We start from the raw sequence: 15,872 nt of genomic DNA on the forward strand, positions 1-15,872 counted from the left end.
TCTGCATCCAGTATGATTGCTCTCTGTCCTTCAGAGGTTAAGGAGGTTAAGATGAAGTTAAGATGAAGCACTTGTCAAAGTTCCAGAAGGGTCTCAAAACCAGCCCAAGTACTCTCTCTTAAAGAGAAACTAGTGCAAGAGATATGTAAGGAGGAAAAAAAAAAAAAAAAAAACCTAACAAAAAAAGCTAAGAAGAAGTAATAGGGAAAAAAACAGGAAAAATGATGATGAGAAAAATTACTGTATACCCAAAGTACTGTATACTGAAGACTAAGGTAGAAAAAACAAGTGAAAACCAGCAGAATCAATATGAGAAAATGGAACAAAATTTTATGATCCTCTGAAGAAGTATTTTTACCTATCAACTGAATAACTAAGTAATGAAAATGGTCTACAAAACGTCAACTTATTCTTGACTGTAAAAATAGCACAAATAATATAGGAATATAACAAGAATACTGCCTCCAGAGTTAAAGACATTGGAAAATGTCAAGTGGACAGTGCTGAAATGGAGTTGGGGGCTGGGGGAAGGAAAAGATAAATACCAGGAAAAAGAAAATATTCTTTTCTGTGACACAAAACCAAGTATAATAAGAACAAAAGGGAAAAACATAATGAAGCTGTGATGTACACTGTATATTTCAGAGGTTAAAGCAGACATCCAGAAGACAAACATCTCATACTCTTATCTACTTCAACTCATAAAGTTTCCCATGAACTGTATTACTCACTAATCTTTACAAGTATGCAGAGTGGTTACTGAGAATGCTGTCCAAATAGCCATTACAGTAAAAGAATATAAACAATGCTGAATATCTGACTGCAGAATCATTTTCTTTTTACATAAGAAACTCATGTAAAAAAAAAAAAATCATGTCACTTGCCAGCCTAGACATGAAGTAAATGAGAGAATGAAGTATCTCACTTATTTCATTTTATCATATACTTATGCCAGTAATGTAATACTAATAAAAGTGTTACTAGTGAAACCATTTCAGGGATAGGAGTTCACAGGAATTAATTAACCTGAAAGAGGAAGAAGGTCCACAGAGGAAGAAGGCTCAAGAAAGCTCACAAAGTGATTCTCACCATTCAAATAATTAGTGTGTACTGTTCTAGATTATTTTCCCACTTTGAGGAATGTAAACATACAGGAATTAAATTGCATTATCATGAGTAAGAAATTTAACCTATCACTTTAAAACTGGAAATTGCAGGATTGAAAGCAAGAACACGCTGAAAAAGCACACTTAATTCTGATTTAATAAGCCACTCCTCAGCAGATGAGTGCAGTTAATTGAGGATGCACACTCCCCTACCTTGCTAGTTATCAGCTCTGCAACCTCTAAAAATGGCCATGCAGGGCCAGCTAAAGCTTCTATCCAGAAATCTTCTCCTCTGTGCCATCAGACTTGCAAAGAAATGTGAGAGAGCTTGGTCAATTGCAAAGCGAGAATTGCCCTGCACATCATATCAGAATGCTGACAAAAAAGTGGATGGCCTTAAGAAGGAGGATTTATCTCCACCTGGAAGGGGAAAGGAAGGTGTCTCTTAATTAACCATAGAGAAGATTGTAAAGAGCCAAAAGGTGAGAAACCAAAAATTATTGGTGAAGCCTTTCAGTGCTTAGATTCCTTATTACTGAAAAGCATAAAAAGTGCAGATTTCCTAGGGAAGAAGACATAATATCCTTTAATATTCTTTTTTATTATTAAATATTAATTTTCAATCTTTTAATGGATTTACAGCAGTGACTGACAAGAAAATAGCAAGTCACTGCTAATAAAAATGCATACATAATGCAACAAGACTGCTACAGTAGTGGTCACCAAAGCACAATGACTGATCTCAGTTGGTCCAGTGAATAAAATTTAGTACTGAATATTAACAAAGAAAAAAAAAAGTAGATCACATTAGATCAGTACACTAAAATACAAAGCTACAGACTTTCTAAAAGGTAGGAAACATAAGAAAAGTTTACAAAATGGGGTGGAATTGTATTGTAGAAAACAGGAACTCAAAAGAAGTCTTTAAGGACAGAGATACCAAAGACTGTTAAAATGGAATCATAGAATTATTTAGGTTGGAAGAGACCTCTAAGACAATCGATTTCAACCATTAACCCAGCACTAACTAGTACACCCCTAAACCATTTCATGAAGTGAAATTAAATCCCTCCTGCAGTGGTGACTGAAGCACTTCCCTGGACAGCCTGTTCTATTGCTTGACAACTCTTTTTGTAAAGAAATTCCTCATAGCATGTGAAATGGTTAGTACAATGGTTATTACAATGTTTGACTTAGCTAAACAAGGTCAGCATAGAGATTACCTTTACTGAAGGGAACCAAGGCTCTGCTGCTGATATCCACCTCCTTGAGAATTCTCATTTCTGTTTCCCTGACACTAGTGTCACACTTGAATCTAAATAAATAATGTGATTAGATTCCACATTCTCCTCTGTCATGGAACAGAACCTCAAAGCTAAATTGGGCTGGTTTTTGTCCAGAGATTATTTTCTTTTTAATCATAACACTGAGGGATTCAGCCCCATTTTAGTAAAACATTTAAGCCAAACAAATTTTGGTGCCAAAGTACCTGATGAGCACCTGTGAGTGCACCTATCCTTTCTGTGATGGTAAAAACCAACTTAAACTGGCATTCTTCTTTAAAATACCCTATAAAGACATGGAGATCTTTGGAAGATCCTGTGAACTGGCATTTCAGAAGAGATGTTGACTGAATTTTTCTTTCACAGACCACAAGCACCCACCAAAATCAATATAATGGACAAGATGTGAAGAGAAACTATAACACAGTGATAGTGTTATAGTGGTGAAAAGTTCTGCCTTCAGACTGCACATATTCTGTTCCAAAAGAATCTTTAAAAACTTCCTTCACAATATTTAATACTTCCTCATTCTGTGGCAGAACTTTCATTTCAAAAGTGACAAAGACCTTGTAGGGATAGAGTACAACTCCAGTCAGATCTTACAGAGTTATAAGCTGTTAAAAAAATTAGCTACTAGCCTTTCTGCTTGCTTCCCTCAGGAAAATTATGGCAACCTCTCAAAGTAAAGTTTGAGCTCTAAGAGCAGTTCACCTCTGTCATTACCAAAACAAGCAGGCAAAGGAAAGAGAATATATTTACTGGTAACCAATATTCAGGTTCTGGACACAGCAGAAAGGCCATAAGAAGAAAGGAGGCCACACAAGCTTGTTTCCTTGAACTCACTATCTCACAGGTGTCCCATCTGAAATACCCTTAGTTCTGCAGAAGTACAGGAACAAGATAAGGGTGAATAAAAAGCTAACTGTGTGGAAAGAACAAACACACCCAAAATATTCCTGCTCCTGGAGGAGCATTCTGAATCAGTGCTTGTTTTCATACATACCAACCAGACTAGTCTTCTGTCCATATCCTGAAAGTAAAGTTGGCTGTGTTAAAGGCAGGCTAGAGAAAGAACACCCAGTGAGTTGCAAAGCCAACAGACTGAAGCGATTCACAAGGTGCTAGGGCAGGCTGTTGGCTCTGAGGATCTTTGGATCAGAAGGTTTACAGGAAGTCTCTCAAGTGGAAGGGCAGTGTTGAAAGACAAACATTAGGAAACCAAAGATAAGGATTGTATTACCCTTCTTTATGTTTTCAGCCTCTGTGAGAACACGAAAAAATCACATCTGAAACTTGGGAGACACATCTGGAGCCAGATATATTTCCTCCAGACCAGAGAAAAATCTGAAGAAGTTAAAGACCCAAAATAAAGAACACTGTCCACTGAAGAAGCTTCAGGAGAATTAGTCAAAACATGAGCCAAGGACCACAGAAGGCAAGGGCAGCCCTCTTAGCAGATAGAGCAAGAAAGCAAGTGGTCTGGGAATGTCACTATATCCTGAAAGAAAATGAATAAAAATACTAATTAAGAAAAGATTGAAGCATTAGGGATTAAGAGCTCCTTTACAAATAGGGCCAAGAGGTCACTGACAAAACTACTTCATCTTGAGCAAAGAGTGTTTAGAATGCTGCAATACTGTAAAATGCCATGCCTGATGCATCACATTATAGGCACAAAGAGCAATGAAGCATCTAGAATGCTCTACATTTAAGGTTAAAAAGATTTTAATGATACCAGGTAAATGCATTGACTTGGAGAATGAAGAGACACTGTACTTGGAACACTAACCTCAAACCTTGCTCTCTATTCTGTCACCTTGATTTTTAGCCTACATAACATTATTCTAACAGCTGTCAGCGTAATGTTGTAAATACACTTAAGAGTATATATGTTATTGATCCCTTCGAGGTTAAATGTAGCCATTAATGCAGTGGATGGCAGTGACAGGATGCATTTGTCGGAAGGATTACACACACCCTGTGCCAGGACACCTCACCCAACTCCATTTTGTGCAAATTCATGATAACAGGGTAAGGGGACTGCAGAAAAATCAATCTTGGACAGAATTTAGTGGAAACTGTAGATTCCATAGTAGAATCTGGGTTTTCTGATCCCAGATACTCTATGTATTTTTAAGATTTAAAACATTGTAAAAATTAAACATTAGCTGTCAAAAATTTTACTGCAGGAATAAATATCCTCTGCCACTTAAGGAATCTTATTTTGTTTTAAGCCAACCATATAATCACTATTGTCTAAACTGATAGCTACTGGCAATGGCAAAGCTCATCACCTGCAAGCTCCCTTGCCACTGTTCTTTTGGGAAAACTATCTTAAGACAAACAGATGTTTCTGCTGTTTTAAACCAACAGGAAATGGACTGACTTTCTCCCTTTTCCTTTCCTAGAAACAGATACTAGCAAAGAAAAATCTTAGCACAGCTGTACTCAACACTTTTCTTTTAACAATATGTCTGTGTGGGAGGCAGGCAACTAGTGGGAACAAACAGGCCAGGGGAAGTGAAATGTAGCATGCAGAAGATGAACACAAAGAATTAATTTCAAAGTCTGTGACTGGATTATTACACCATAATGCCAATGCACTAGCAGGGGAAATAAAAGGGTGATGTACAAGGCTTTGCTTTAAGATATGATCTGAATCCCATCTCAACTGCTAATGTACACAACTGAATTAAGTATCAGCTGGCAATCTCAGTCAAGCAAATAGATGTTCAAATAATCTGAAAGCTTCTTTAGTACAAATAGACTGCAGGTTTAGTGGCCAAGTTGCCTTATCTTTAAGGAAATGTCTTTAGGGCAGGCCTGAGGAATGAATTAATGTGATGAAATGCAGAATTCATGCTTTGTGCAGATAAACCAAACACTTAATTTTCACTGCTGGCAAACTGGCATCCTTTACTTGCACTAGATTTACATAAAAAAGGAAAACTGCCATTGAAAATACTGCATTTGAGCCTCAATTATTATAGAAGAGGAAAACTTGAAGAAAATGATGAGACAAAGCCTTGCAGAAAACCTGGATTTAATTGATTTGTGCTGGAATTATGACATTTTAAAGTCATGAAAAGCTTCAGAATAGAAAAAGGCAACCTTTTTGAGAATGCTTTTGCTGAGAAATTCTTGCACAAATTCATGCTGCCATCTAATGGTCTAAATCAGCTATTTCCAGCTGAATAATTAAATCTGAACAATCACTTGCATTATTCTTTGGACTATTGTTTATTTCCATCTGTTTTAATCCTTTGAAATGGATATCTGTTGTTCAGAATTAAATAACAGCATATTTAAGGAGATATAACCTATTTTTAAAAAATTTTTAATTTCTATTTCCAAGTAGTTTTTAATATTTCTTCCAAGGTTTTTTTTCCCAAACTCCTGAGAGCAGCGTGAGGACTGTAGAGAGGAGTTGTTGCAAAGTCAGTCAGTAAACATTTTTATCATCACATCTCTCAAGCCTTAAAATACAAATTTTAAGGACAGAATTTTGCAACATTGAATGGAGATACAGGCAAGCACCTCTGACTCTGGCTTCTTTGGGGGAAGAATGTTGTACTCTATGGCTAAGGTCTGAAGCTGACAATTGTAGCAAAGTAAAAATCCCTGTGGCACCCCACACTGCTCCCCCACAAACCAAGAGATTTGTTTGCTGTGATCAGTTCAACACAACAAGCTCCAGGAGTGAGGGTTCACTTCACGTGGGGAGCAAGGGCACTGGTCTCCACAGCCAAACAGCTTCTTGCAGCAAGGCAGCACTTTATTCAATCAAAAGCAATTCAGTGCTTGCATGCCTGCCTCTCCTCAAAACTGCTGTTACCCAGATATGTCCCTAAAGAGTTTGTTCTTTTAATACTTTTCTCTCCCACTTCTCTCTGGGGAGAGATTTTTGTCTTTTTTTCAGTCCTTCCACTGCGACAGTCGAATTACTCCCACTATAGCACTCATAAAATTATTACAAATCAACATTCTTAGGATTATTTCTCAGAGCAGGATTCAGCCTTACATTCAGATGCCTAAATTTAGGTATTTAGTTAATGTGTAGACACTAAGTTGCTATAAAAGTGAAGCTCTGGAGAGATCCATACAAAACATAGCCAATCTAGCTTAAGGCATGACAAACAGCATTCTGGACCAGGAATTGTTCTGCCTAATCCTTCCACTGGTTATAAGGGGAGACTGAGACTCTCTAATGCACAGGCAGAGACTATTTGAAAGGCATCTGAGCTTGGATCCAAATCCTACCAGCACCCTAAAGAACTGCACCTAGCTGACGGAACTCAAACACACAGCAGAACTTGAGATGCAGTCATGTACCTAAAACATCCACATGATGTGACACAGGACTGACCCATGAAACAGAAAAGTTTCTCACAAATAGCTGGAGTCCTAGTGGATTATATGAACGATGACTGAACATCACTTTTAGGGATTCTGTCAATTGCCTAAACTTAGCTACACAGGGCCATTTGAAATGCTCTGGGGTATCTGACCTTCCTGACCTTCTGCCTGACCTTCTGCTGCCACTCCAGTAAAGGTCTCCTCCAGGTCTTCTGCTAAATCCATTGGTACCATGTCGATGTCTCACACACCCTGCGATGTCTCAAGCAGCACTAGAGACCTATGTTCAGGCAGCTTAGTGTCCCACATCTGCCACAGCATTTTTGCTTGGGAAAAAAATCTGCTTTACACACAGCTGTGCATAAAACCCTCCTCTGTTGCAACAAGCTCCAACGTAAAACCTCAATAATGGGAACTCAGCAACAGATATTAGGCTAATCATGTGCCTAGAGTAACAAAAAGACTGCCTGGACTAATCTGAATTTTACATTTTCCAGGCTGCTGGCTGATCTAATCAATAAGAGATAGAAGTCTTTCCGATCCAACTGCCTATTATATTATGTACTGGAATATTTGTGCCTCAAACAGATGAGGCTCTCCATGCAGAGACCTGTCTTTTGCTACAAGGTAAACAGGGTGCTCAAGCAGCACAGGAGAACATCTAAAGGTCATGAAAACTTCAGACCTCATTCTCTTTCTGTAAATTAGATAACTGGGTTGTATTACTATAGGTGTAGTTTTGGAGATGCTAATATGAATAGATTTTTACATTGTCTCCTGCATTGCAACCCACGCACTTCAAATTTGGCTTCCACAGCTGTTCTTCTGGCTAGATTTTCCTTTTTTTCCCCCTCACAGTACTATGTAACTTTTGTGAAACAAATGAAGTTGGGTGAGGATTTAGACTGCATTACTAAGCACTCATGTCAAGTAACACTTCTCTCAAATATTTTCCCTTTGATGCACATATTAAATCTTTAGGTCAGCATTCATAAAAGAAACAAACTCTTCATTTTATTCCATTCTTTCACCATACAATCTTTTATCAATATGACTTGACAATTTTAGTAATTTATCCAATAATCACACAGTCTGCTCTCTCTTTGATCATTAGATTGGATAACATGTTAGTCCATTATGAAGCTAGCAGCTGCAGATCTAGTTGGCCAAAGACCAGCCCTCAAGCTTTCTTTCATTATCCCTCATTTTTAAAGTGCTTGTTCAGTATTTAGGCACTGGTCCACAGGGCTGATATATATCACTTCAGGAGCAGAGAAGTCTACAGTTCCATGCAGCAACTGAGTACCTGGCAGGTAGGAACTACAAGTCCAGGTAGGGTGATAGTCTGTGCTTTGTGACCAGGCAGAGTAGCTGGCTCCACAAGAGGGAAGGACATGCTGGTGCTTTATTTTTCTGAGTTTGGTCTTGCAAATGGCACTGTAAAGAAGCACTAATTAACATCAAAGAAAAATGTGCTCAGAATGGCAGAGCTATGAAAAAAGAGAAGATGGGGAATGGTTTGTTCACTCCCCCATGCTCTGAGGAGAAAGGGGATAGTCCTCTCTTTAGTCCACAGCACACAACATATGCAGGAAGAAGCAACCCTACAAAGACCAAGATGAAGGCTCAGTGCAGCAGAAACTGTCCAAGTGCACAGAAGCTGTAGTTTATGCTAGGAACACCACCACTTTGCGTGACATGCTTGCAGAGCTATCACACCATCCAAATTCCTTAAAACCAAGCAAGAAACCGCTTTAATTACTTTATTTCCGTTCTTTAGCTTGTCATTGTTTTGTAATCCCTTTGTTCCTATATTTCACAAGTGGTTTTAATTTTTAAACCTCTTTTTCTATATATATAGATTTTTCAAGCTCTCTAGATTGTGGTGAGACACATATTAAGGAATTTTATATATTAAGAAAACAACTTCTGAATTCTCCCAAAACACACGGTTTGGGTTTTATGATCTCTTTAACATTACTTTCCAAACTAAAACATCAAAAGCTGCTGTTCAGTTTCTAGTGGTTTTATTTCTTGGCTGAAAACTCTTTGTTTAGGTAAGTCTGTAAGATATAATTTCTTCTGTCACTTACAGACATTTTATAATTGAAAGTACTGCAGGACAACTAAACTTCAGGAATGACTCTCTTCTATTCTAACTGAAGAAAAAAATAAAACCAGCATTCAATGGTAACAAGGCAAGTTGGACAACCCTGTAGTCAGAATTGATACCTTATTTTCTTCTTGAACTGCTCTCATTTAAACAGCCATGTTTTTAATTCTTTTTTACATGGTTTAAGCCAATTGCATTTTAGCCAGAGATGTGAGGGAGTATGGGTTCTAGCACTGGCTACAGATATGAAAGTAAGCACATGTTTTGTCCTCAGCTCTGCCAATAGTTTTCAAACCTGACCCGCTGTCTCAAGGCCTGGGCTGTGCTGAGCAGCGTGCCAGTTCTCCTGAGTCATGCCAAATGCTGTGCTGACAAACACGCAAGCTACATCAGTTAGCAACGCAGCCCTGAAAGCATCAGCACCTCCTTCCCCTGAGCCAGCCTGGAAAACTCTTAAAGAAGCCCTAAAAATTAAATCTTCACCATTTTTAGCTTTTCTGTAACATATAGTGTTTGAACTGGAAGGCCTTAGTGTGCTTTTGTTGCAAAATTGCTTGAAATTCTAACCTGTGAGCTTTTAAATTGGTTGTATATAACTGGTAAATTTTGAGTGCCAAAAGAGTATTTTCCTCTATTATAATCTCTGTTAGGAATAGAGAAACCTTTGTTAAATAAGAAGTTGTTTAACATGGCTGGATTCAGGGTTGACAACTTTTTTAAAAGCTCCGTCTTTTCAGAGGCAGTCAAACTTTCTTTTACCAAACTTGCAAGGATTTTACCTCAATAAAGAAAATCCAGAGAAGACTCCAAGTTGTTATCTACACTGCGAAATAAATGAACAGATACCCAACACATACAGATACCCAAGCTACCAGAGACCTAAGCTGGTAATTTCACACGATTCAGCTCAGCCTCACACAGACTTCATCAGCCTGTCACAATATACAGTATAATGGCAATGGCCCAATGCTGTTAACAAGTTAGCAGTACCGCATTCACTATCTTGAGTGAAGAGTAAGCATGAAAACATTAATATCTCATCCAGTTCCAAGCTGGACTGTGTTTTATCTGCTTAGCTACCCTAAGAGGGGCACTGACTTGCCTTGCACCTCCTAACTTAGCACAGGAAGAGACAAGGCTAAGACCTTAACACAGTGTTAAACACTGCCTTAAATGTCTTGCTCTCTGCCATGCTGAGTTTTGCATGCACAAAGCTCTAGAAACAGCCAGTATCCAACACCTACCCTGGTGCAGCACTACCAGCACTGTAAGCAACAGGTAGCTAGAGCATGTCCTGACAAAAACCACAGAATTACTATGGGAAAGTGTTACTGAGAACATTTGTTGCATTGAAGAGAACACCTGTGGAAGGATGCTCATTTGAGACATCTCATCACTTGCCTTCCGCACTAACCAGTAGGAAAACCTTCCCTTTTTCCTCTCACTTGTTTGCTGTCCTTCTCCCTGTGAAAAAGACAGATCTATCACATAGCTATCACCTTTACTATAAATTTACACCATCAGCTTCAGACCTTGCCAATGGATGTTGGCCTCTTACAAACCCACTTCATCATCCTCTGTGCAACATACTGCCCATATAAATATGCTCCACAGCAGGTGAAGAGAGTAGTCCTTCACACACCTAAATCAACCTAAGTTGCCCTGACTTTCCAAACACCCTGCCCCTCTCTCATGAAGGCACAAGCTCCTGTGACTACAAAAGATGATGTCTAAGTATAGCTGTAAGTCGAAGAGTAACTTCTGCTTTCCTCTCCCCCCAAAAATTGATTAATTTCCAAGCAGGTCAACTTCCACTGCTGGAGGCAGGAAATATTCAGGGCCCCAAAGGCTAGGGACAAATGAAGGGGAGGAATCACTGCTACTTTGACATAAATCACCTTAGCCTGACAGGGAATCTAGCCATCAACTTTGCATACGAATTGCAACTCTCAGATCACGTTTCCATGAGATACTGAAAAGGATCTTTTGTGCCACTTGAAACCCTAGACTTTACTGGTATAGAGATATGCCCTAGAATGAACTTAATAATCTATTTTTTCCTCAAGACATTAGTCTTGCCAGTACCAGAGTTTCCCTAATGCAATCTCCTAATCTTCGTCTGTATCTTCACCTATTTGAAAAGCACATTTCTTTAAACAGAGATCAGCAAAGGGAATGCAGACACAGCATATTATCTACATTAATTCTCAAATCCTGTTTTTAACTGTCTGTATAGTCTGCATTTACTTGGGTAGTCCAACAGTACTTCTATTCCACTACCCAATTCCCAAAAATCAGCAAATGAATGCTAAATACAATGTGGCAGTAAAAGAAAATAAATGTACCATATTATACCACAGGAACATAATACAGTGCTGCCTCATATGCTTCATATTTCAGACTTCACTGACTATTATAAACAATGCAGACTGTGTCTCCAGGCTTGCCTGTGGTGGGGGTGAGTAGGAGGTGCCAAGCAATGCTGACTGGAGAGGTGCAGGATCGTGCCCATCACAGCCAGTGCCCACAGCGCAGCCAGGCTGAGCCATGGGGGCTGTGCTGAGCTGCAGGGCCCGTGCCCAGCATGGCTCACAGGACAGGGCTGTGCTGCTCAAATCCCCCGGCCACAGGACAGACCTGTGGCAAGAGATGGGCCCCTGGGCAGCTCCCCCTCGGTACCACCTGCATGGTCCTGCCTTTTATCACAACATTTTCACAGGACCATCATTCCTGACTATTCCGGACAGGGTTGTCCCCTTGTAAGCAAGTCTGAAAGAGTGTGAATGACCAAGAGGGGTTAATCTCTGCTAAGGCTGAGGTTTGCATGCTGTGGAGCCCGTGGGGAACAGTCCTGATTCAATGCCACACCACTCAGGGCCCAAGGTATAGAAGGCATAGAAGATTATCAGTAATACTTGTTTCTTAAACCAGCAGGTCTAACAAACAGCATTTAAATGACACCTTACAAAGTCTAAATGCCTTTCTTATTGTGATCATAAAGAGCCAGCACCTCCCTATGCAAAACAAGGCAATGAACAATTATTTCTAGCATAGTAGTCCATCAACAGTACTACACAGATCATTTTTCTGCTTCCTCTTTCCTCTGCCATTCATGTGCATACATGGCATGTGCACAGCAGGTATGTGTTCATGCAGATAGACAGGTATGTCCAGTTATTTACTACCTAGTAAATATTATTAGTTATTATTCAATTTACTAACCACAGTATTATTAGCTATTCTGCATGGGTAACTGCACTCAAATAAGCACAATTGAAAAGCAAGCACAGATTGTGGCCTTCTGTCCCACCTAGCCTGTTTGTTTTGTGATCAGAAAAATCAAGTGGCCTTGGCTACCTAATGTGCCCAGAAAAATAACCTTCATGTATCATTTTACACTAACACCAAAACATGGCTCTCATGAAAGAAAGTTTTCAAAGAAGCAAACTTATAAATTGAGCTAGACACACTAATCATTTTCTATGAAAAGAAATATTAAGAGTCATCAACTGCTGAGTGTTTTGACATTCTATTTCCACCAATACCTTTCCATAATTAAGTTCAGATTCCAGAATTCCAGATTTCATGCCTTTAACTAGCTTTCATTTTTTCCAGTACAGCATTATATCTGCTAGTCAAGCTAATCTCACTATAAAAGCAATTCAAATAAATGAAGGATTTCTAAATATTAACTAAACTCATTTCAGACACCATAATTAGCTTTTTAAACCATGATGGATGTAAGCAGAGACACAGGTCAGCAGTGACTAGAAATATAAGACAAGTGATACAAAAAACAGGCACTGTTCCACAGAATAATTAAAGAGTTTCTTCCAGGTTATTTTGGGTTTTTTTTTTTTGTCTTCTATAATTCTAAGTATTGCTGTTATAAAACAACACAACCCACCAGCCAAGCAAATTTAAAAAAAAAAACAATAAATAATCTAATTCAGAATGAAGTGTTAAAACCTTACACTTACCAAATTATCATGATTTGGGGAAACGTAAAATAGAATTAAGTAAATTGAAATATTTTCCTTAGACAATTCTGAAATGCTGCTTTTTTTTTAAACTCCTTAATTTTTCAACATTGCAATAAATTCAATTTCTAATGAAGAGTAATTTTGAACCAAAACACTCCTTCAGAGTTCATCCCCTCAAGCCATTTAACAATTATGAGATGTATAAAAATGAACATGAAATCCATCAAGTCAAGCTTTATTAAAAAGGTAACATTTTCCACTGATAAAACATGTGATTAGAACTTTCTAACCTGTTTTGGTTTGGTCTTTTATATTACAGATCATATTTTTCATATTACAGATCATATTTTGTCTCACTTTTGGAGCTTCAAAAGACCTAATTTAATATAGTTCCTCTGGGGACAAATATGGAAAAATGAGGAAAAACCTATCTCAGAGAAAGTTTTTCAGATTAAAAATTGACATGTTTCTGAATATAGCTTTTTAAACTGTGAAATAAACGATTTTTCCTAACTATACATTGAGGATTAAGGAACTGAGATAGCTGACCAAGAAGAATGGCTAAAACACTAGTAACTTGAGAACGGTTTCAAGCCAATTATCAAAATGCAGTCCTCCCAATTTTATATTCAATTTCTAAGAAAAGATTGCTCCATCTTTGATGCAACAGATTCTAATCACATGACATGACATCAAAGAAAAGCAAAACCTTTCTCTGAAGTTAATGCTCTGCCTCCTCACTACCATGGCTGTTTAATGTGCTTTTTAATGCACATAAAAAAAATAAAATTCAGTTTTACACATCTTTATTCTTTGTGCTGACCTTAGGGCTCCTGTCTCTTTTAGGAGGTAATTATGCATATTTCTTAATAAGACTGCAGATTCTCCTTAACAAAATTTTTAGTTTTCTTTTACTCTGAAATAACCTAGAAACTTAATGAAGATTTAGGACATTAAAAAAATATTTAAAAAACAGAAAGAGTCCAAACCTCTGATTGTACATGCCCCGGAAATTATAATTTGCTCTGTAATTGGGGATTGGCTTTGGATCTAATGGCCTGTAGATGGCAGGCTCTCCTCTCTTCATTGCCAGACCATTCAGCTCCACAGTTGGTGTTATACTGCCTGCAAAAAAACCCCACTGTGAGTAAGGTGCTTAAACCAGAAATATTGAAAAACACACAAGCAGGACTGAGCTACAAAGAGAGACCTACACCATATTTCTTTTTATTCTTAAATTCAAAAGATGCAACTAAAAAGACATTTCAGTTTCTTTAAAAGATGGGAATATAGATGCCAACTTAATCACAAGCAATGAGAAAGAACATTTAAAAAATCTCTCTCAGTGAATTCTCTATGCAGTTTCAGTAGATTACCCTTCACATATGAATGAGAAAGTCAGTGTAATAAACAAGCTGGTTATTCATCTTTCCAAAGTACTTATAATACATTATGATACTTTCTGAAAGAACTATAAAGATAATAGAATAATGTGTCTTCCTGCTGAATACCATTAAATAAAACCACAAATAGAGCAAAGAGTCATTGAAACAAGCCTGAAGCAACAGGCATTACTGAAGTCATTCAGAAATCTTACAACAAGTGACAAAAAATGTTTTATTTACAAGACTTGAAAACTTAAGACTATGTCTAAGAACTAATGGTCTCACAGGAGTGATCTAACAGACTGAGCACACAGCTCCTGGAAATCAGTGCAACTACAGCCATCTACTGGTGACAGAATGCAAAAATAGAAGGCAGCCAGTACTTGCCCACTTGCATGGTTTCTAAAATGCCAAATAAGCTACATCCAACTTCTTTCTTTCTTTTTTCTTAGTTATAACGTTCAGCTACAGTAATCCCCACTTACACTGTTGTCAGAGAATCCTAAATGAGCTAAATATGCATTCCAATAAAAAGGATTTAATATATTCTGAAAATATTTTCATGAGAGATTCAAATAAATATACCCTTTAAAAAATCACAATTAATTTTCCAGTCTGACATTGAAGATTTATATGCCAAATGATTAATTGGTTATGCAACACTTAGTCAAAAATTTATACCAACAATTCTTATAATTTCCAAAGCAAGACATTACTATGAATTCAGACTTCTCATAAAAATACAAAATGTCATTTTGATGAGAATATGCTTGTGCATACACAAAGCACCTTTCTTGGAGCAAAATTAAAGTGTTAAGTGATAAAATTTTTAATTCATTCTCTTAAAGCCTATTCCTCTTGTTATCAGATTTTTCCTCTAAAAATATGCTCAAAAGCAAAAAAAAAAATCTAGAAACTCAGAAATGCTCTGCAATGTCAAGAACCAAACTCAGGATCCCTTTTCACAGAGGTTTGAGCCTCCTGCTTTGTAAGCAGCCAAAGTCACAGTGACTGTGAAGGAAGCAGGGCAAAGCCAGTGTCCTGGGTCTGGAGAGGAAACATACTGATCTCCAAAGGAGAGAGAGAACACTGCCACACCACTCTCAAACAATCCCTAATGCTCAGGATAATACTCACAAGTTCTAAAGGAAATTTACTACTGCTTTTCTCTTTCCAACATAGAGAAGATAAACTGCAAAATTACTTTCGTTTAAGAAACTGGCTGAAGAATACATTTTTAAAAGAGGGGGAGGGGTAGATGGAAATTAAAGGGGGGAAAGGGAATACAGAAAAGAGATGGAAGGAAAGGATTGTTTAAAAATAAAAATGAGAAAAGATTCTCACCACTTGATTTCCTTTCTGTTAGTCTGAAATTAAGTTATTATTTTTTTCTTTATCAATCAAGACAGAACAGATCACTGAGCATGTACATGAGAGGTACCTCAGGTTTTGCATGCAGTGAAGGCAACTTGTGGGTAACAGCTCAAAATGAAGGCTGCAAGACACCAGTACACATTCTTTCTATTATTGAATCAAGTTTCTAAAGCCACCTGAAAGCTTTTTGAAAGCACAGGTTGCTCTGAAGGAAATCTCAGCATGCAGGAAATTACCTGTCAAAGTTCTCATGTTAAATCCCAGCCTTTTGT

General features: G+C 37.8%; 1 protein-coding gene across 3 annotated transcripts in view; it reads right to left on the reverse strand.

Annotated features, from left to right (window-relative positions):
* The window catches only part of STAU2 (staufen double-stranded RNA binding protein 2), a 168,792-nt gene that overhangs the window by 126,843 nt on the left and 26,077 nt on the right, over positions 1-15,872 (reverse strand). For all 3 annotated transcript variants that reach the window (XM_063170364.1, XM_063170355.1, XM_063170373.1), the window contains one exon: positions 13,831-13,966. In XM_063170364.1, the coding sequence (XP_063026434.1) occupies positions 13,831-13,966 (136 nt within the window). The remainder of the gene's footprint in view (positions 1-13,830; positions 13,967-15,872) is intronic.

The sequence above is a fragment of the Melospiza melodia genome, chromosome 1, assembly GCF_035770615.1.
Source record: "Melospiza melodia melodia isolate bMelMel2 chromosome 1, bMelMel2.pri, whole genome shotgun sequence".
NCBI lineage: Eukaryota > Metazoa > Chordata > Aves > Passeriformes > Passerellidae > Melospiza > Melospiza melodia.